At 42.9% G+C, this 19,274-nt stretch overlaps 1 protein-coding gene across 2 annotated transcripts; it reads right to left on the bottom strand.

Moving 5' to 3' along the window:
• Positions 1-158: 158 nt before the first annotated feature.
• dcbld2 (discoidin, CUB and LCCL domain containing 2) lies at positions 159-17,555 on the bottom strand. Of its 2 annotated transcripts, none has more exons than XM_034109507.1 (15): positions 17,154-17,555; positions 14,997-15,221; positions 13,602-13,739; positions 11,502-11,553; positions 11,338-11,410; positions 7,479-7,612; positions 7,263-7,303; positions 6,812-7,021; positions 5,106-5,230; positions 4,460-4,604; positions 4,239-4,376; positions 4,060-4,153; positions 3,340-3,389; positions 3,142-3,267; positions 159-2,104 (listed from the first exon to the last, which is right to left on the bottom strand). In XM_034109507.1, the coding sequence occupies exons 1-15, from the start codon at positions 17,254-17,256 to the stop codon at positions 1,686-1,688; spliced, it is 2,073 nt and encodes a 690-aa protein (XP_033965398.1). In that variant the 5' UTR covers positions 17,257-17,555; the 3' UTR covers positions 159-1,685. The 2 variants fall into 2 exon arrangements, with proteins under 2 accessions (XP_033965398.1, XP_033965399.1); XM_034109508.1 differs by having other exon boundaries at positions 4,245-4,376.
• Between the last annotated feature and the right edge of the window lie 1,719 nt (positions 17,556-19,274).

Raw genomic sequence — 19,274 nt, 5'->3', positions numbered from 1 at the left:
TTTTTACAATGTATAATAATGTAAAAGTGTATGCTATGCTAGCCGATCTGTGAGGCTGAGCAGTGCTTTGAGGTGTGTTACGACTTGCTGACATGAACCGTTTGTACTGTCTGTTATGCATATATTTCCTGTTGTAGACAAAAGCTAATAGCAAAACATGTTCTTTAAAAACTCTTTATTTCTCTATATACAATCAGTGAGAGCCACAAACACATCCCTCTGTGACCAGGGAGCACCAGAACAATGGATGTAGATCGCCTCGGTTATTGAGCATAATCAAAGCAGGATTGGTGGCACAGCTGTGAGAATAACTTCCTCGGTGAGGTTGTTATTCTGTAAAGATATAAAGCAGCGTGTTCCATTTTTCTCCATCTGCCCTCCTGCCACAGAGCGTTTGGTCACATCAGTACCAGAGGAGAGGAATGCAGTCTAACTGGTGCTACAGACAATGACTGAACACACAATGATACACCTGTGAGCCGCATCAAGAAACAGTCCAAAAAAGAAAAACACACAGGACTGAAGTATCGAAACAGCTCAACACACATACAGATGTTGATGCACATAGATAGGAACACTCAAATGCATTAAGGCAAGATCAAGCACCCATTTCAACACGAGACAATCACCACGATGCACAAATAAAATCTAAAAAGTTCAACACAAACATACAAGAAACGATCAGCTGTAACAGATGAACCCATCTACCTATTTGCTCTGTACCATTCACTAGGACATCGACTAACTAGGCCTTTAAAAACGTTATTTTCTACATTAAGACTGCTTTCATAGTCATTTGGCTAAATGTGCGCTGAAAGGTGAAAGGTGGTTCTGTTATGAATTGCATAAACACAGAAAAAGGCAACATTTGGTCTTCAATATCACAAAGTATCTCGTTTGTGAAAGTCACTGGATCGATCAGCCTTTTCAAGTTAACATCTGACCAGGTTCATTCAAAATAAAACCGTACGGTGTCCACAACAGTGCAACCATTATTCTTTGGTGTAATCAGCGAGGGTAGTGGTGGGCAATTTGTAATAAGAGTTTCTCCTCATCAGCAGGATGTAAAATAAAAATAAATATCAGTAAATCAATCAAAAGGTTTGCAGTAATGGGATTACTAGAACTATACACAATTTCAAGTCATGCTTTTTAAAACAAAGTAAGACAAAAACGTACCGTGGAAAACTAGCGCTTCTCTAGAAAAGGAGGAATTAATTGACCGTGGCGGTGGGGTAACTGAATGCAACATGCAGATAATTCAGTCAGAGAACACTTTGGGTTTGATGAATGTAAATCATCGGGTACATGTCGGTATGTAACAGAAGAATAATGGAAATCACAGTTTCACAGAATGCAGGAACTACTACGGATCACAGAACAGGGACAGAGTCTTTTTCAAATAGTAGTCAGCTTCCTCCTCTTCATCCATCCCTCCACCTGGCACACACACATTCATCTTTGTGGTTTCAGTGATAGGACTGTAATGGCACTACACAAGCAGATTGTGACCATGCAGAAACATTTAGGCAATACAGACATCTCCAGATGAATCTAAAGCGAAGGTAGTGTTCATTCAAGACTGGAGCCGGGCTCCGGGGCTCACAGATTCACTCCTCCTCCTCCGCCACAACCCTCCGCTGGGTTGTGGCGGGGCAGATTAAGGCCATGTGCATCTGGACTCTTCAGCTCTTTCCTTTGGGCTTCTGAGTGTTCCTCTGGGGCACCTGATAGGTCTGATCCTCAGGGGGCGTGGCCTGTCCAGTGGCGTTCTTTGGCGTATCGTAGGCCGTCCTCCCTGAGCGGCCGCTGTCTGTCCGAGTGAGCAGGGAGGGGGGCCCGGCACCCATGAAGTTACACACCGTGGAGGGCTGGTTCAGAGTGGAGCCCCCTGATGGGTGGCAGCCCATATCCACCACGATGGGCGTGGCGTATTCTGATCCCGTGGCCGGTAAGGGTTCTGCGTAGGCGTGATACACGTCCTGCGAGATGGGAGCGTCGTACAGGTCGGGGTCCGTGTATCCCGGGTCGGGGCCCTCGTCTGGTTTGAAGGTGGACCGGGCCCCTAGCGTTGTGACGCCACTCACCAGGGGCTCAGCGTAATCTGAAAAGAGAGCATTTCATAAAGTATTAATTAAGTTTATACTTTTATCATTATTGTCATCTGTTACCCTAATTATATAACAGTGTATCGGTTACTTAACCATCAGTAATGTACATAACAATTTCAAATAAGACCCCAAAAACACAATTGGATCATTAAAAAGGCTCCTTAAATGCCTAGATGTTTGCCATTATAGCACCGGAATGCAATGTGGTGTCTGTGTCACAGATGCTATCCCGTATACATGCTCAGGTTTTTATTCATTAAACTTTAAAAAGGCCCGTGTTTATTTATGTCAAAGCTAGCTCTTTTTGGATAGAAATCTGACCCTTTCTGTAAACATCGGATCAGTAAATAGTTATGCCTGCATGTCTAGTGGAGATTAAGCAGCATAATGGGGAAGAGTCTTCATTACGGTGTGCTGCCATAACATTGATGTGGAAATATACAATTTTGAAATTACAAAGGCAGTAAGTGCCGTCAACATTAACATCAACTCAAACAAGAGCACACTAATGAAACAGTTGCATGTCATTCCTTGTTTTCACGCAACTCTGTATGCAGCCGCTTGTGACTGTAATGACCTATTGAAGAAAGAATTGCTGCAAGAAAGGATGAGAAGAACAAGACCACCACAAGCTGGGGCGGAGAAAAAAAAGCTGATTTCACAACATTCAAAACAAAGGTTTTGCAATAAACTGAAGACACTCAGCAGTGCTTCTCCCCTGGGTGCCAGCTGGTGCCGGGTAATCAAAGTTCAGCGCACACCAGGATACAAACTATTATATTAACAGATTTATTAAAAAAACCAAGAAGGAGCAAACCACTTGTTCTTAGGAACTTTGATTTCTTGTGGTTTGAAATTGGTTTTCTTTGAGAATAAACTGAACTTGGCTGACGCTGTCTTTTGAAAACTGAAACTCCACAGGGTGCCTTTTAAAAGCAGCTGAAGCCTCTACAAACCTCAAGGAACACAACCTGAATGCAGCAACCCAGTAAGGACTCTTGGTTGCTTGAACAGCCACCACAGTATTTACCTGCAGGTTCAGCATGTAGTCTGGGTACAGCCCCTCTCCCCAGCCGGCCCACCTCACTGTACCGAACTGAATCCTCCGTCTCCACCATCTTGGAGGGCAACAGCTGCTTCATGCTTTTCCACCAGTCTGCAGCAGAGACACAGTGAGCTTCAGCAGGACACATGGAGACATTCAGGCTGTGCTGCAGACGTTACATACCTGTGCGGTCCCAGTGAGGGAGATCATATGTTCCGTCGGAGCTCTTTTTCCTATGAAGAGAAAAAAAATCAAGTCAGACTATATAACATGTTCATTTCCGTGCCGTCTTTCTTCGTGAAATGTTGCATTCTGTGTAATAGTCCTCATGATGGTTTCATACATACTAGAAAGTAACATCATAAATCAATATCACCGGTAGTAATACAAAATATTAATTAATCAGATTTGGATCGGTGGTAAAGAAATTAGTTTGGGACATCCCTCATAAGACAATATAATCATTTGAATTGGTACAAAAATCCTAAAATGAACCTGGGTTTAGTGTTAAAGGTTGATGTCTCTTATACCTACATGTGTGTCCCCGGTGTGGCAGTAGACTCAAAGTGTCCGTAAAAAACAACCCTCTATTTTCTTCCTAACCCACATCTTTTTTTTTAATCTCTTTTCTTTCTTTTTTTAAAGCTACAGACCCGGAATCAGCGTTTCTCTAACAGGGCTGAAATAGAGGGGTATGAGGCATGGCTAGAATCTGTTTGGTATTTTGAGCAAAACACTTCATAGATATGTCTTTCATATAAGACATGTCCTTTAAGATATGCCAACAAATAGTATAATAGGAGGAAACTTGCATTATATGTTTTTGACACCATATTCCACCAATGCAATGAGCGCTTCACAAGACATCAGTTTTTTTTTTTACATGACAATGAGAATACACACCTGCTCCTGCAGTGCCACGCACACACCACAGTCAGGATGAGCGCGGTCAGAACCATGAACAACACGGGCACCAGAACTGCTGCCAGCGCCACATCTGAGGGGGAAAAAGGCCGCAATAAGCGCCAGGCGGCAAATTTAGGATGAAAACAAATGAGTTTTCAAACTGAAACGTAGCGCACCTTTACCAGTGTGAGGAGGCATCGTGGTGTTCCTGATGTCGGGGGGGTGAGTGGTGTGTCCAAAGTGAGGTGGACGTTTTGTACCCATAGAAGGTGGAGTATGACGATGGGGGTCAAACGCCCTTGGTACTGGCTTCGCTGTGAGACACATTTGTAAATCATATTATAGAACAGAAACATGTATAACTTACAATAACATGCAAGTTCATTATTTTACCAACCAAGAATTTGGCAGCCAACCAGCTCCAACTTGAGTGCTATTCTCTGATGCCATAGGGTCGGGTGTATCCTCACAAACCGCGCCTCGATTGGAGGAATGAAGTTATTCCTCACCTCGTGCAGGTAGTTGATGTTGCCTTGGAAAATCTACCAGAAAAAGAGAGCACACTCTTATTAATGCCAGACATGTAAACCCAACTAAAGCCCGGTAGTAGTTAAGAATGGAAGAAGTCCTTGTTTCAGGCTGTGTGAACAACTGCACTGTAAGCCATGAGCTGATTATCTTCCAACTTGGCAAGCTAATAACCGCTTCCCCCACACAACAAGAGCCTGGGAATCCCAGCAGAGAGCAGCTCCATCCCGACAACCCGCCACTAAATCCATATCCATTCATTATTAATGCCCGAGTGTCCCGACTTGTCTACCACAGCACTTAACTCAAACCACTGACGGCTATCATTTCCTGCCATAAACATCTCGTAGTCAATACCAGTTGCTATGGAAACAGTCCAAGTTTGTGCCCCTGCAGCTTTCTAGAGTGACATTTTTATCCATTTGCACTCATTTGAAGTTAAGAAAAAAAACAACTAAAAGCCCATAATGCAATTGTTCAGCAAATAGGGTTTATTGATTTGGTGATTGCATTACCTTGTCTCGTGTTGCATTTGCTTCCCTGTAGCTGAGCCACTGCTGGCCATCGTTACTGTGCTGCACCCGGTACGCTGAGACGTAGTACCGATACTCTCTGAGGGTGGAGCCGGTGGTGGTGATACCTGGGTGACGGGGCAGAATAGAAACAGGAAGATGATGTAAAGTTGGCTCCGACATGAAATAAAAGCGACTTAAAGAGTCTAAAGCAGCTCCGTGAGGCTGTTGTTCATCACAGTGCTGAATGCTGATGTAACATGTTCACCATGTTTGTTTAGCCGGTCAACATGATCCTCATTACTTAACACAAAACTGAGGATGGTGGGAATATCCGTTTAGTAAAACCACACAATATTTTTTGACCACAAAATGATGATAGGAAGTCAGTGGATTACTTTTCCTTTTGAAATAAACATGATTGTACCAAAATGAATGGCAGTTTATCCAGTAGAAATGTAGATGTAAAAGAAATACCAATACCAAATGAGGTTGTGCCAGACATAAGGATTCTTCCTCTGGGCCGCATGTGTATCTTTACAATATGTAATGACCATCTAGTACTCAGCAGTATATTGATATAATATGTGACCCGCTCTGTCGAAATCAGTCGGAAGTCGCAACGGCTCATTTCAAAATAAACGTGGATTTACGTAAAAAACTATTTTTTCAGGGTTCGGGTGTTTTGTTTGATTTTAAACAAACAAAGTCTTGGCTTTCAGAATATGAAACTTTTATTTCCAAAATCACACGATAAATACATCTGTGAAGCTTGTAAAGGGACGAAGACGGCTCTCACTCGCAATCTGCTGTTCCGCAGCGCCGCCCCCCCTCCCTCCGCTGAAATGATGAATGTAAGCGTATAGTGATCGTAGATAACACGGCAGGGTCCGTTACAGTTTGTTTTCATCTGGTTTCAAATAAACAGAGTCTTGGCTTTCAGAATATTAAACTTGTTTCGACAAATTCAGATGATAAATACAGCTTTGAAGCTTGTGACGGCATAATGACCAGCGGAGAACGGAGTCACTTAACGTCACAGCAGGCGTAACAACAGCCGGTGTTTCTCGTTTCCCCGGGAAACAAACACAATACACACAAATGCAAAATTACACACACACACACACAGACGTATACACACACCCACTCGCGAGCTTCCCCTCCAAATGAAAATATCTTCCCTCCGTAGTATTTTGATCATTTGCTCCACTAATAATCAATCAGATGGATGGATTCCAGAGAAGAGAAAACCATGAAGGCCTTTTTCTCAAAATGAGGACTCGGTGTCAGTCATTATATAATGTGACATATTTCGCTTAATATTTGGAGTACAAAAACAATCCTGATATCATTAGAAAGCTGGGAATGTCCTCTTTCCAGCTGTGTATACAACTCAAAATGTGTCTTTGGGTCAATGCGACAGAGCAGGTCACATATCTATATTGTGACAGGATTGTCTTAATAAGGAATATTTGTGGTTATGTCTTGGTTTGCAAACTGTAACGTGACTTTCTGCTCATCGCCCAGCTATATGAGAATCCATCCAATATTCATGGTGATATTTAAGTCTAGACCAAAGTGGTGTAACAACCTACAAACCAACATGTAAAAAGTAAAATGTAACCCGAGAGCCAAACTGCTAACCAGGCTGAACGAGACCACAGTTGTGTAAGCTAGGAGCCTTATTTTAGAAAATGATGGTTGTGTACCTGTGATCCTCTTCTCCCTCTTGAGGTCGACCTGCAGCCACTGCTTTAGATCACTCTGAGCAGATGCCCAGGGAAGCCCCGCCTTCTTAAGCCGCGCCCCTGATGGTGCCCACACACTCTGCTGACCGACGCTCCACTCCCACACAGACGAGGCGGACAGCTGAGTGTCCGCAACGCCACCAGACTCCAAACCGAGCGTCCCAGAGCAGCCTGCCAGCACAGAGAGGCCATTGAATATAGATGTAACATGTGTGTATGCCATCCCTGTGACCTATTAGAAATGTGGCATCATAAAAACAGCAAAGTAATGCACTTCAGACTCATAAAAATAAGGGACTCTAGGGCAAGATTTACACTCAATTAAAATAACAGATGTTGACGCTAATAATTACATCAACAGGGGAAAACAATTACAGCTGCTTATGGTGCTCCAGAACCAGAACAAACTCACCGTTGGTCCTGAAGGTGAAGAGGCTGTCGGACAAAGTTCCTCTGAAGAGAGAAGTATAGCATCAGAAGACATGGATTAGTGTTTTTTTAACCAATAAATACTTTAAGTTAGCAATTCAACCATGAGTACACTTCTGATCTTATTTCAAACATTCATTACATGTTTGGTTTGTAATAATGTAAATGTATCTGTGATTCACAACTATCTCTCTCTTACCCAGTGGAAGAGACATTGTTAGCCAGTGTGGCCTCGTAGTGAGGGATGCCTTTGCTGCTCACCACGCTGATCCGCCCCCCCACAGCGTTGGACACCACGCCTGCATGGACGGCTGCCACGCACACAGGAGAGGACTGCAGAGAGGAGGGGGGATTAAGGGAGGCCGGTGGTGCCGTTTTATATTTCCATTACAACAAACTGCCACAACATCCGATGAACGTTGGGTACATTTAATACATTTTAACGGCCCACAAAATTACAAAAAACGCTTAGACATCCTAAACCTCCTTATATGAATAGTACCAGTGCTTAATGTTGCAGATGAGTGAATGCTGAACTCCCCAGTATTAAAGCATGTGTGTGTCGATTTTTAAATCTATCATCAAGACTTCTTAATGTTCATGCTCTGTTTTACACCGTCTTTAAAGGGGACCTATCACGCAAAATGCACTTTTGTACGTCTTTTACACATGAATATGTGTCCCCGGTGTGTTCAGGGAACTCACCAAGTGTCAGAAAACACAACCCTCTCTCTTTTCCTCCATACGCACATCTCTAAAAACGGGGCTTTAACGGATCTGATACAGACTGATACAGATTTGAAAATAGTCTGACGTCAGTGACGAGGAGCTCCGCCTATATGGCCAACTCTCCACCAATCAGGGGAATGAGAGGTTGCCGTGGCATGGTAACAGCATGGTAACAGCATTCTCGTAACTCGCCCCCTCCTTTGCAGGGGGGCGTGGTCAGCTGCAGCGCATGCAAAGACAGGGGTGGAGGAGAGCGAAATGAGGCATGGCTAAGGCTGCGGCCCCACGAGGACGAAAACGGCTAAACGCATAGGATTAACGCAAACGCAATCGCAAACGGCTTCCGTCCACATGCAATAATTATCCGGATAGTGTCTGCCCACACGAGACCGCTCCGTTTAGCTCCAACCGCTGGAGAAGCTGCAGTACATATGCAGGAGCCTCTACGGGGCGCTGTAACTTCCTCCACAAAAGCAGCGAAGAAGCATGGTTGTCATGGTTGCCCTTCTGTTTATTCTCCGCGGTGGGGGCCGAGGGAACCGGGCAGAGTTTTTCGCCAGTCAGCGTGTATTAAAGTTGAAATCTTCCGGACAAAATTATAAAAGTGCCGGTCAAAGGTCTTCTTTGTTATTTATTGAGCTTTAAAACAAATGAATAACGACTCTATATAATATAATGATAAAATACACGGAGCCTCTCTTTTTCCTCCCTCTCTTCGGACAGCGTCAGTGTCTGTCTCATGCAGCAGCTCATCCAGTAATCAGTGACCCGGCCGACAGTAAAAAATAAACTAGTTTAGGGAGTTTGAGAGGTAATTAAAATAGCTAAGGGTGATGATCTGACTTGAAGTGTGTGTTTTGCTGCAGCGGGAGGAGCTGCAGGTGAGCAGAGCTGCGTGTCTCCGTCCTGTCAGATTAGACTTCACTCGCGAGAGAAAGATAAATAATCTGAATTCAGGGTGCAGTTTACTTTGACGTGGGGGTGAGCAGCAGAGGTGGGGAGAGGCGGGGCTATTGCCTCATCATTCTTGCTGTAGATGTTGCACAAACAACTGTAGCATGGTCAATAGCGTCCGGAGCACGATAGCAACTCTGCGATCCGCCATTGTTGTTGTTGTTGGTGGCGAAACACTTCAGCACTGGCGCGGGGTAAGCGGAGGTGAGCAGAAGAGGTGGGGAGAGGCGGGGCTATTGCGCAATCACTATCAGTGATCTGAAAATGTCCGTATAGGGCGGACACACGGAGCTGTTTGACCCCCCAGAGAGTGGCGTATGCATTTCTATCCACCTTGGGACCCGTTGTCGTTTCCTCAGTCGTTTAGTGCCATATTCGGTCGTCCTCGTGTGGCCGAACGGTCTATATGACACTAAACAGTAACGCAAACGACCGAATTCGTCCTCGTGGGGCCGCAGCCTAAAATGCATGATCTGTTTAGTATTTTGAAAAGGAAAATGTATAAATATACCTTATATAGTACCGTATGGCCCTACAATATATTATTCAAATATAGCATGATAGGTCTCCTTTAATAGTTACAGTCAATGAGCTGAATTTGATATGACAAGCTAGACCTGATCTGAGCTCGACCAATGTATCTGACGGTCAGCCGGTATCAGCTTATTGCAGATGTATGGTAATGTGAATATGTTTACTAATACAGATTAGGTGCAAGGTAATTAAGAAACAGTACCCAACACATAGTTTGTTCTGATGGCCCAACTGTAAAAGGTCCCAATATGTTATTTGGTCTCAATAGTATTGGTTAATCACAATTAAGAGTTTGACTTCTGCAATATCTACTAATATCACCTATATAATTAATAATAGAGCATAATCCACAATCACCCAGGACTAACTCTTCGAAGAGTAAAAACTCACATAAAGATATTTTAAGCAACAAATCAACACCGAAGATGAGCATCTCTGGTGGTTAGTTCTAATAAAGCATGTGCAGGAACAGGCAGTACTGTCTTACGGTGAGCTCACAAAGAAGAACCTCTTAACCTCCAGACTGTGGCGGATAAAAGGCTGATGAGTCAGCATGATGTCACTCTTCTGTAGAGAGGATACTGAGGGTTACTGATGGTAATGATTCACTGCCGGCCGCATTCCTGTCCAAACCTGCTGCCACATCACGGAGAAGCAGACAAAAAAACACAATCCTGCTCCGGTCACAAGCTCCTTCCCGTGAACAGCTGTTTGAGTGAGGTGGGATTTCATTCCTGGAACTGGAATCCACAGCTGACAAGATTGTGGGAAAACACTGGTGACCCACAGAGTGGCAAGCACATGTATTCACACAAAGACACACACACACACACGTATGTATGCACGGCAGTTAAATGCTGCCACTAGCAATCAACACTTGCCCTGTGACTCCTAAACCTCCCAAAAACACACACCACATCCTAAAGAGCGCCATCCCAAACCGCTAACACAAAGCGTTGCTCCAAACCGCTCCCTGCCTCCAACTGAGGAGACCACACGCGCACACATAAAACAACACACACACACACACACACAGATATGTGATGTGCTGGATGTGCAAATAAAGAACACACACACTGTTAGAAACTCCAGATTTAAAAAAAGAAGAATTAGTTGCAGGGTCTGTTTTAAGGTGGGGGAGACTCAAAGAATGCCTGAACAATAACCAGAATATTACAAATTGGTGACACACACACACACACACCCCGCGAACACAGGCAGGAATGATTCATTTGCACATATACAAAACCTTCGGCATGCTCTCCAGCCTCTTCCTCACACTGACTCACTCGCAGCTTATTGTCTCACACACTCCACACACAGCTCCGCTCAGCGCCCTCTTGCAGCTGGACTGGATTAGAGGCTTATTATTTTCGGCCAAACTATTATCTCACCTCCCTCTCATCCGCTGACCCGGCCCCTCCTCTGTTCCTTTGGGGCACCTCACTCCCTGAACCTCCCCCCCCGACGCTCCTCCCTGTCCTCCCATCAGCCAGCAGCAACACACCCCTCCCTCCCTCCCTCCATATATAAAAAAAAAACCCCAAGCTCTGAACATGAAGTCATCAGCCAGAGACTCGGGGCCCATGACCTCAGGCTCTGCGGGGGGGCTGTGAGGTCATCAGTCCAGGACTCACACACCATGAAGCTCCGTTTACAGACGGACGAAAAGATGTGAGATTAAGAGAAAAGGAGGAAAATAATGATAATGATCGCATGAGTACGAAAATGCTGACGGATTGACCAAACAGCGGGGCGACATGTTTCACCTGGAATTGTGACGCGAGGCCACCACAAAGAGAAAACACACACACACACACACACACACTGCATGTGCTCACCTCTCTGTAGCCATTGGGTACAGTTCCTGAAATCTCCTCGGTAGATGTCAAGCAGCCTGCAGGACAGTATTTACTATGCAGAAAGAGAGACATGCACAATGAATACATATCACACAGCTTGATCACATAAATATCCATTCCACACAAAGCAAAATGTTATTTACCTAAACTCTGCCTCTGGGAAATCAGCCCCTTTGTCCATGCAGGTGATTAGATCTGCAAAAGGCAAACAAACAGTGTCAGAACCGGTTCCTCTGCACACTGCACAAACCCATCACTCCCAATATCTCTCCGTGCCTCTCTGGCAACAGCTCAACCTCAAGGCTTTTCCAGTCAATTCATACATTTCATTATCTCGTATTTACATTTTTTAAAGTTGTGAACTGTGATTTTCTCACAGAAAGATTGGCTTGAATTGAAGGGTAGGGTTGCAACTTACAATCCTTTTTCAAAGATATTCAGTGACAGCTATATAAAATAACACAATCATATTTTAAGATGAGTTTGAGAGACCTAAACCAAACTCTTTAGCTTTAAATTATGTTTAACAATTAATCGTTTATAAAAATAGTTGCTGATTATATTTCAGTTTTCACTCTTTTTTATTCGTAAATCTGATCTTTTTAGCACTAGAAACTATATAGAGCTGAAATAGTAGAAGACTAATCATTTGACAGCAAATATTCAGTCACAAATATCACGGTAAATAACACTGTCTTGTCAATAACCAGTTGTGTCTTATTGAAATAATCAAAAAAGCCATTAATTGTCTTTCTAATTATGTTGGCCTTTTTGTTTTAGATAAATTGCACAAACTTTTTCAAGTATCAACATTGTTGCTGATTAATCATTTGGCAATTGACTTGCGCTCAACTCCAGACATATCAAAGTCATACAGCTCAAAACAAGAGTGTGTGTGTGCGTGTGTGTGTGTACACGTGTGTGTGTGGGGGGGACCCACTAACACAAGTGTTTCAGTGATGAGGCACGCCACAGTCGGATGATGTGGGCGGCTGGGAAGTCTTTGTTACCCCACGGTGTCGGTGGTCCATCTCAGTGAGTCTCCAGTACTTTATCAAAAAAGTCATTTATCTGGGAAACCAACCAGTGAGTCAAACTGACAAACACCCCCAGCCACCGCAAGTCGCCATGTTGACTGATTTACTTAGCTGTGCAAACTGTCCTCCCACGCTCATCATCTGCACAATCAGTTACACGACATGAAAAACACACACCAGTTCTTTGACGGGGAAAACTAGTTAAGTCCGTCTGACCGCTTTGTTTGCCTTGCAGTGTGATTCAGCTGCACAGAGACACTTAGACACAATCATTATCCTCCTCCTCTTCTTCTTGTGGCTTCAATTATCTGTTTATCTGTAAATGTTCCACATGACAAAGCGCGGCCGTCTGAAATTGCAATCGCACAGTGACGACAACTTTCTTATTAACGGAAAAAAGTGTTTCGGTTTCTCGTGGGCTTTAACAGATGGCTGAATCTACACCAACGTATTAAACTGCCATGTGCAAAGGTTTGGTGGCGACTAGAAAGACCGTTTGATTTATTCCTTGATCAGATCAGACACCAACTATCTCTCCCACTGTGTTTTATTCATGCAACTTTCCATTTTGTGAATTCTGGCTTTATTAGATTATGCTGAAAGAATCTTAGTACCTTAAATGATGCTGAAAGTGCTTAAACTAACAAGTGATGGACAAGAAAATAAACCTCACCATTTTTCATCACAGTGCTGACTCACAAAGAAAACACTGATTGTGTTAAATATTTACCTTAAAATAATTAACTTTTCTGTATTAAATTCCTTCTGTTCTCACATTTAAGTAGGAAAAATACAATCATTCGAGACGATGACTGATGCCCAGTGGCGGTATGACTCAGCTGAACTTCCTGATATGTGTCGGGTCAGAAATCAGTATTCACAGCACGGCAGCTCTTTGTCTCTCAAAAGAGAACAAACACCACGTCTTAAATGCTCCTCATTTCGACGGAAGCAACCTTATCACGAAGCAGCAGACACAGTCTCCATTCAACTCAACTCATCTTTAACCGTTAGTCTTTTGTATGAGCTGAAAATAGAAGGTTTGCTCCCAGTATGATTGATAATGAAAATGCATAGCGTCTTCCTTTATCCAGCAGCCCAATATACTTGGCGCTGGCATTTAAGAACAGAAACAGAAAAGGTACCCCCACCCTGCAGACTGGAAGCTACAGATGATCAGCAGGTGACTCAGACAGGTGTAGTTACCTGTGTGTTGGGTGGTGGAGTAGGACAGGTAGAATCCTCGCCCGCTGTGGTGGGTCCCGCTCATGAACTGGACCGTGACCTGGTGGTTGGAGGACTCGATCAGCTGTCCGACCCTCAGACCCAAGCCGCAGTACTTCACTGTTAAACAGCACAGGATGAGAAACGAGCAGTAGATGACAACGAGGCACTGGTTAGTCATAAAAGCCAGCTTATGTTTACATATACAACAAAGAATCTAACAAAACATAATATATACGGACGGTTGGTTCAAGATTACAAGTTTCTGGGTTTTGCATTACCCTGTCTGGGTGCAATATTGACCTGCTTCCTGTATTATCCTGATTATTACATGGCTACTTACTAAAGAAATCAGTCATTTGACATTATGTATCACACTTTGATGTTACCCATCAGAACGGAGCCGAGAGACGAGAGCTTTGTCAAAAGTGAGATTTTCTCTGCAGAAATCAGATGTTTTTAAAAAGGGACATCTTTTTACGGCACCATAAAAATAAATTAAAGCCAATTAAATTCTTCACCCACAGCTGGTTTTTAATAATATTTTTCTAATAGTTAGCTTAACTCATTAAAAGTGCACCCTGCAGCACTTTGGCATGAGACCAATAGTGACTGTAGACCTAATCATGTGGCCGATGCCTGGCACAGCACAGCAGCAGCTTGGTTTCTGAATCATTATGTAAACAAATACTTTGGACATGGAAAGTATCATAGTGAAAGTGCAAAGAGGTGAAAGCAAAGATTTCCATTTCTCTTTTATCCAAAAATATTCCTGTTTCAACTTAAATAAATAAACACATCCAGCTCTATGGTGTCTGAAAATGATGCAAGCACTTATGAAACTCCATCAAAACCAATTTGGTTAACTCAGAAATGCATAGTCTGACTAATGCTGAAAATTAAATTATAAGAAATAAAACTCCTGGAAGTCTGCAGCTTAACGCTCAGCTTTCTGTTAAGATCTATTAAGTATCTCTTAAGGCTGCCTCCTCATATATCTTAAAAAGAAATGTATTTGGGTCAATGGAAATGATGTTTACTCGTCAGCCGTATGTAGTTCAGGTCTCACAGTAAACACAAAAGTAATATGTCATCACCTCATTTCTTTTGTGCATTAAAACACACGCAGTAACGAAGATAATAAGATTCATGCAGGTTCGGAGATGTAATGTTTAAGGATGTGGTCAACCCTGACTATTTTACTATCCTAAAAGTACCTCTGATGCGTATATTGTGACTAAAAGGACTGTCATGCTGGGTTTTTTAAATTGACTTTGGCGAACAAAGTTTTCAGTTTGTTAAAAACTAGTGCCAAAATGTAAAGTTTCTATCCCATATCAGTTTGAGCCCACTGTAGTATCTGCTCGTGACTCTCACCAATCTCACTCCTCTCGAGCCCGATGCCATTGTAGAGGCGGAGGTAGTTGACCTGGCAGTCGCTGTCTTCTATGTCCAGCTCTGCGAAGTGGAAGTGGACCCTGCTGCCGTGCGGCACGCTGATCTCCCACTCACACACCGTGTTGTTGGGGTATGTCCCCGGGTAACCCAGAGAGGACAGAGTCCCACTGCTGGGGCCAAGTACAGTGGGGCCACAGCCATCACCTGCAAGACAACACAATGTATGAGGAAAAAGAGCAGGCTGCTAAAAAACTAACATAAGAAAAGCATACAAATATGTTAATTTAGGTACTCTTCATAAGCCTTTAGTGCAATGGAAGTGAGGGTTTAAGTACAAGGTAAATCTATTCTTTACTTTCCTTAAGGTAAAGAAATAGCATGAAAAACACCAAAATCAAAACTGACAAGAAGCCTCGAGTCTGCTTGAGTGTGACATCTTATTCCCTTGTGTCATAGACCTACAGCGCAGACAAACAAAATAAACAATATCAATGGGCAAGGCTGTCAAATGGGGAGAAATATGCCCTATTTATGATAAACAAGTTCTGTATTTGAATACGAACATGTGGAAATTAGATGTTTATAAAACCACAGATGAAATAGTTTCCTAGAAATGCAAAATGTCCTGATAAATGTAGAATAACACCAATCAATCATTAAATTAGTTGATAGTTTAACCTTTTATTGAAGACACTTCTTGAAAAAAATGCCATAATTCTCTATTACTTAAATGTAAAGACTTGCATAGTGTCTTTAGGTGGTGATAGTCAAATAGGTCAAACTAAACAAGACATCTGAATACATCAGGATGTTTTCTGGACCAAACAAAAAAAATGCATAAAGAATTTGAAGCCCCTGCCTAAATAATGTAATGTGTTGTAATTAGGTTGAGCAGGAAAGCTGGCTTTGATTTAAAAAGACAGTAAATACTTGTGGCTGTGAAGCAGATAAGATAAACAGATCAAAAGGTAATAAAGAAAAGGAGGTATCTGACCTTGTGTTTATGACCTTAGACTCTTTAAGGATAGTTTGTGTTTGTGTCCTCTGAGCTGTCAGAGACATTGTGTGTGGGGTGTGGACACGCACTCAGTCACGCTTCATGGGGCTAAGTGGATGTCCTGTGGACCTGGGGTTATATAAGAGCCTCTCAGTGGACACTGTCCAGATGAACAAGACAAAAACAAAGCTGCTTCCCTCAACTCTGACTCACAAACACCGAACAACTGCATGGCATTCAGCAGGAGTTCAGATTACCTTCCTCAAGTTTCCCCTCATGCTCAAAAACAGATCAGAGCACAACCTAAATCACCCCTCCTGCTTTATCATAAGACCTCATTAGATATTGATATCATCACACAATATACCACGAGATACTTTCTGGGGAAAAACTAAATTCTAATTTATGTGAAATGTAGAGTTATGACCAACTGTGTCCACGTGTTTACAGTCTTACCCCCATTGCTACCCCACCCCCAATCTCGCACCACCTGAGGTTGGCTGTGGGCTCTGAAAAACTGCTAAATATGCGTATTTAGGAAGAAAGTAAAGTAACTCGAATATAATCAAACATATTAAGCTTTCCGTGTTTATAGTAGTTGATTTAGGGAAAACTGTGTATACAGTGGGCAACCTGGACCGAGAAACAAGGGTAAATTGCCAAATGTCTCCTAAAGACATCTTAAATCCAGACTCCATTAAGAAAACATGCCATTTTAAAGGTAACTCGCTTATTAGGGAACTCAAATAAGATTGGGACTGTGACTTTAAACGTCTAACATATCAGTTATAGCCCTATATTAATTCAGCTAGCAACTGATCCACCAAGCAGCCGTTATTTCGTTACAATCTGCTTTTTTGTTAAAGAACCGGTTAGCCTGGTTTCACTAAACCCGTCTCTCACCATGACGGGCGGCGGCAAGCAGTGCAAACTGAGCGGAACTCCACGTACACACGGCCATGTAAGGTAGCTGTTTAACTCTGGGGGACAATAACAATGTAGCGTTTCCTTCAGCTCATCTCTAAAAACACTTAAACCCCCCCTCCGTGTTCACACTTTGGAGAAGCAGCATGGCCGCAGCGGTGCTTTTACGCACTGGGTCCCGCCTGCAGTTGTCACCGCAGCTGTGAGGCACCAACCTTTCTGAGCTCGACAGTCCTCCGTGGTGAGGATGATGAGAATCGACAGGACGAGAACCCCGGCCCCTGTCGGTTCCCTGCCCACCATTACCGCTCTGCCCATAGCAGCCTGCAGTCTGAATGCATAATGCTCGCTTCTGGACCGGCTGCACCGCTTCAACCTGTGCCGAGAACGTAGGAAAAACAACTCAAAATTATTCCTCGAAAGCGAGTCGGTGTGTGTTTTCCTCCCGAGGGTGACTTTTGCTTGTCTTTTTTAACAATCCAGTGGTTAGCGACACTCACTGTGGAGGTAACTACTCCACACACGCATACACACACAGACATCCAAGCTGTGGAGCTACTTCCTCCACCGAGGCTCCTCCTCCTGATCTGGGATACCCGAGTCCCCCAAGTGGTCTGAATGATCCCACATCCACCAACACCCCTCTGACAGGGCTGGGAGAAGAAGTATTCTGATCTTTACTTCATTAAAAGTAATGAAAACACTCCATAACAAGTGCAAGTCCTGCATTCAAAACAAAGATTTAAAGGCTTTATTAGCATAAGCACAACAAGCCACAGCAGTTGTTGGATATCAAAATGGTAACTCACACACTTCTCAAACAATACAGTATACCTAAGACAAAAAATGTGAAGTATATTAACAAAAGACCGTCACTTTCTAGTGCACTTAAAAGTACTTAAAAAAAAGTAGTAATTGTTTAATGGTAATTTTAACACCTGTGTTTTTAGCCTACTATGTCATGGCATATGTTGCATCTTAAATCATGAAGCAGTATTTAAATGTAGTAAGTGGCCCAAGTGTTACTGGGTTGCCAAAAAGGTTCAATATTAGATACAAATGTAATAAATAAATGAAAGAGAAAAAATCTATAATGTAATTTATTTAAAAAAAATTACCCAAGTCTTTGTTTATCATTGAAGACAAACAGGACCGAGCTAGTTACAGTTTGTGATGAATGCAAAGGAGTAAAGGTACAACTCTATTTTTTCTACATTGCCCCCTGTTAACGTAGACGAGTAATGTATGCACGCGTTATAAGATTGAATAACTTTATAAGATTTAAAAACAATTCTTGAATAAACATTCATTCATACTTTCTGTCTCTGATGAATAACACAGCAATTATCAACCTAACCATTGTTGTTGATTATTCACTGGGACTTGTGTAATGACTGTGTTGTTCGTGGAACTCCGCTGTATTATACAAATATGTGTGAGCTAATGCACTTATTGTCCCACCCTCTCTTTATTATTCCTTTAATGTGTTTTCCTTTCAGCTGCACACCCAAATCTGTCACGGGAGAATCCACACATACTGGGATGTTAAAGACTTAATACATACTGTAGTTATTTAAATAAGAATGTGCATAAATAAGTTTGTCTGAGTAATGCCTTTGTGAAACAACAAAGGCTTAGCAACATATTCCTGAACAGTGAAGCAGTACATTCATGTGAAGACACTTATTATTGTTCTGCAGAACACCCTCACTTAACAAGGAGCTTCAACTGCCAAGAGTAACCAAGAGTAACCTGTAGCAACAAACACAGTTTTTAGCCTGTAGCCTGTGAGTAATATATCGTGTGTGTGTGTGTGTGTGTGTGTGTGTGTGTGTGTGTGTGTGTGTGTGGTGTGTGTGTGTGTGTGTGTGTGTGTGTGTGTGTGTGTGTGTGTGTGTGTGTGTGTGTGTGTGTGTGTGTGTGTGTGTGTGTGTGTGTGTGTGTGTGTGTGTTGTGTGTGTGTTGTGTGTGTGTGTGTGTGTGTGTGTGTGTGTGTGTGTGTGTGTGTGTGTGTGTGTTTCTCTAAATCTCTGTGAGCTGACTGTAGGCAGATGTCCATGAGGGTGTTAGAAAGTGTAATGTTCAGAGGTGCAGCCAAACAGGCACTCATGCTGAAATGGTCCACTCCAACAGTCTCTCCCATACACACCCTTTGGCTGTTGTTACATCCCCTATCTGTATTTGTATGACACATTTGCACAAGGGGAACTCCAATATATTCACAGCGGCAGGCTTATCCAGGTGCCCTCCCCCTGAGGGGCATTCTTACAAGTTCCCATAAAAGTCAGATATAGATAACATACTATTATGTAGGTTTGGAAAAATATATATAAAAC

Source organism: Pseudochaenichthys georgianus, chromosome 21 (assembly GCF_902827115.2).
Source record: "Pseudochaenichthys georgianus chromosome 21, fPseGeo1.2, whole genome shotgun sequence".
NCBI classification, from domain to species: Eukaryota; Metazoa; Chordata; class Actinopteri; order Perciformes; family Channichthyidae; genus Pseudochaenichthys; species Pseudochaenichthys georgianus.
This window is presented reverse-complemented; position numbering and strand designations above follow the sequence as displayed.

Bases quoted from the DNA above. Each gene is read 5' to 3' on its own strand.
- dcbld2 (XM_034109507.1), bottom strand. From the start codon at position 17,256: ATGGGCAGAGCGGTAATGGTGGGCAGGGAACCGACAGGGGCCGGGGTT. The intron at 11,554-13,601 runs GTAACTACACCT...TGCCTTTTGCAG, and splicing joins CTCCACCACCCAACACACAG to ATCTAATCACCTGCATGGAC. The intron at 4,605-5,105 runs GTAATGCAATCA...TTTTTCTGGTAG, and splicing joins CAAATGCAACACGAGACAAG to ATTTTCCAAGGCAACATCAA.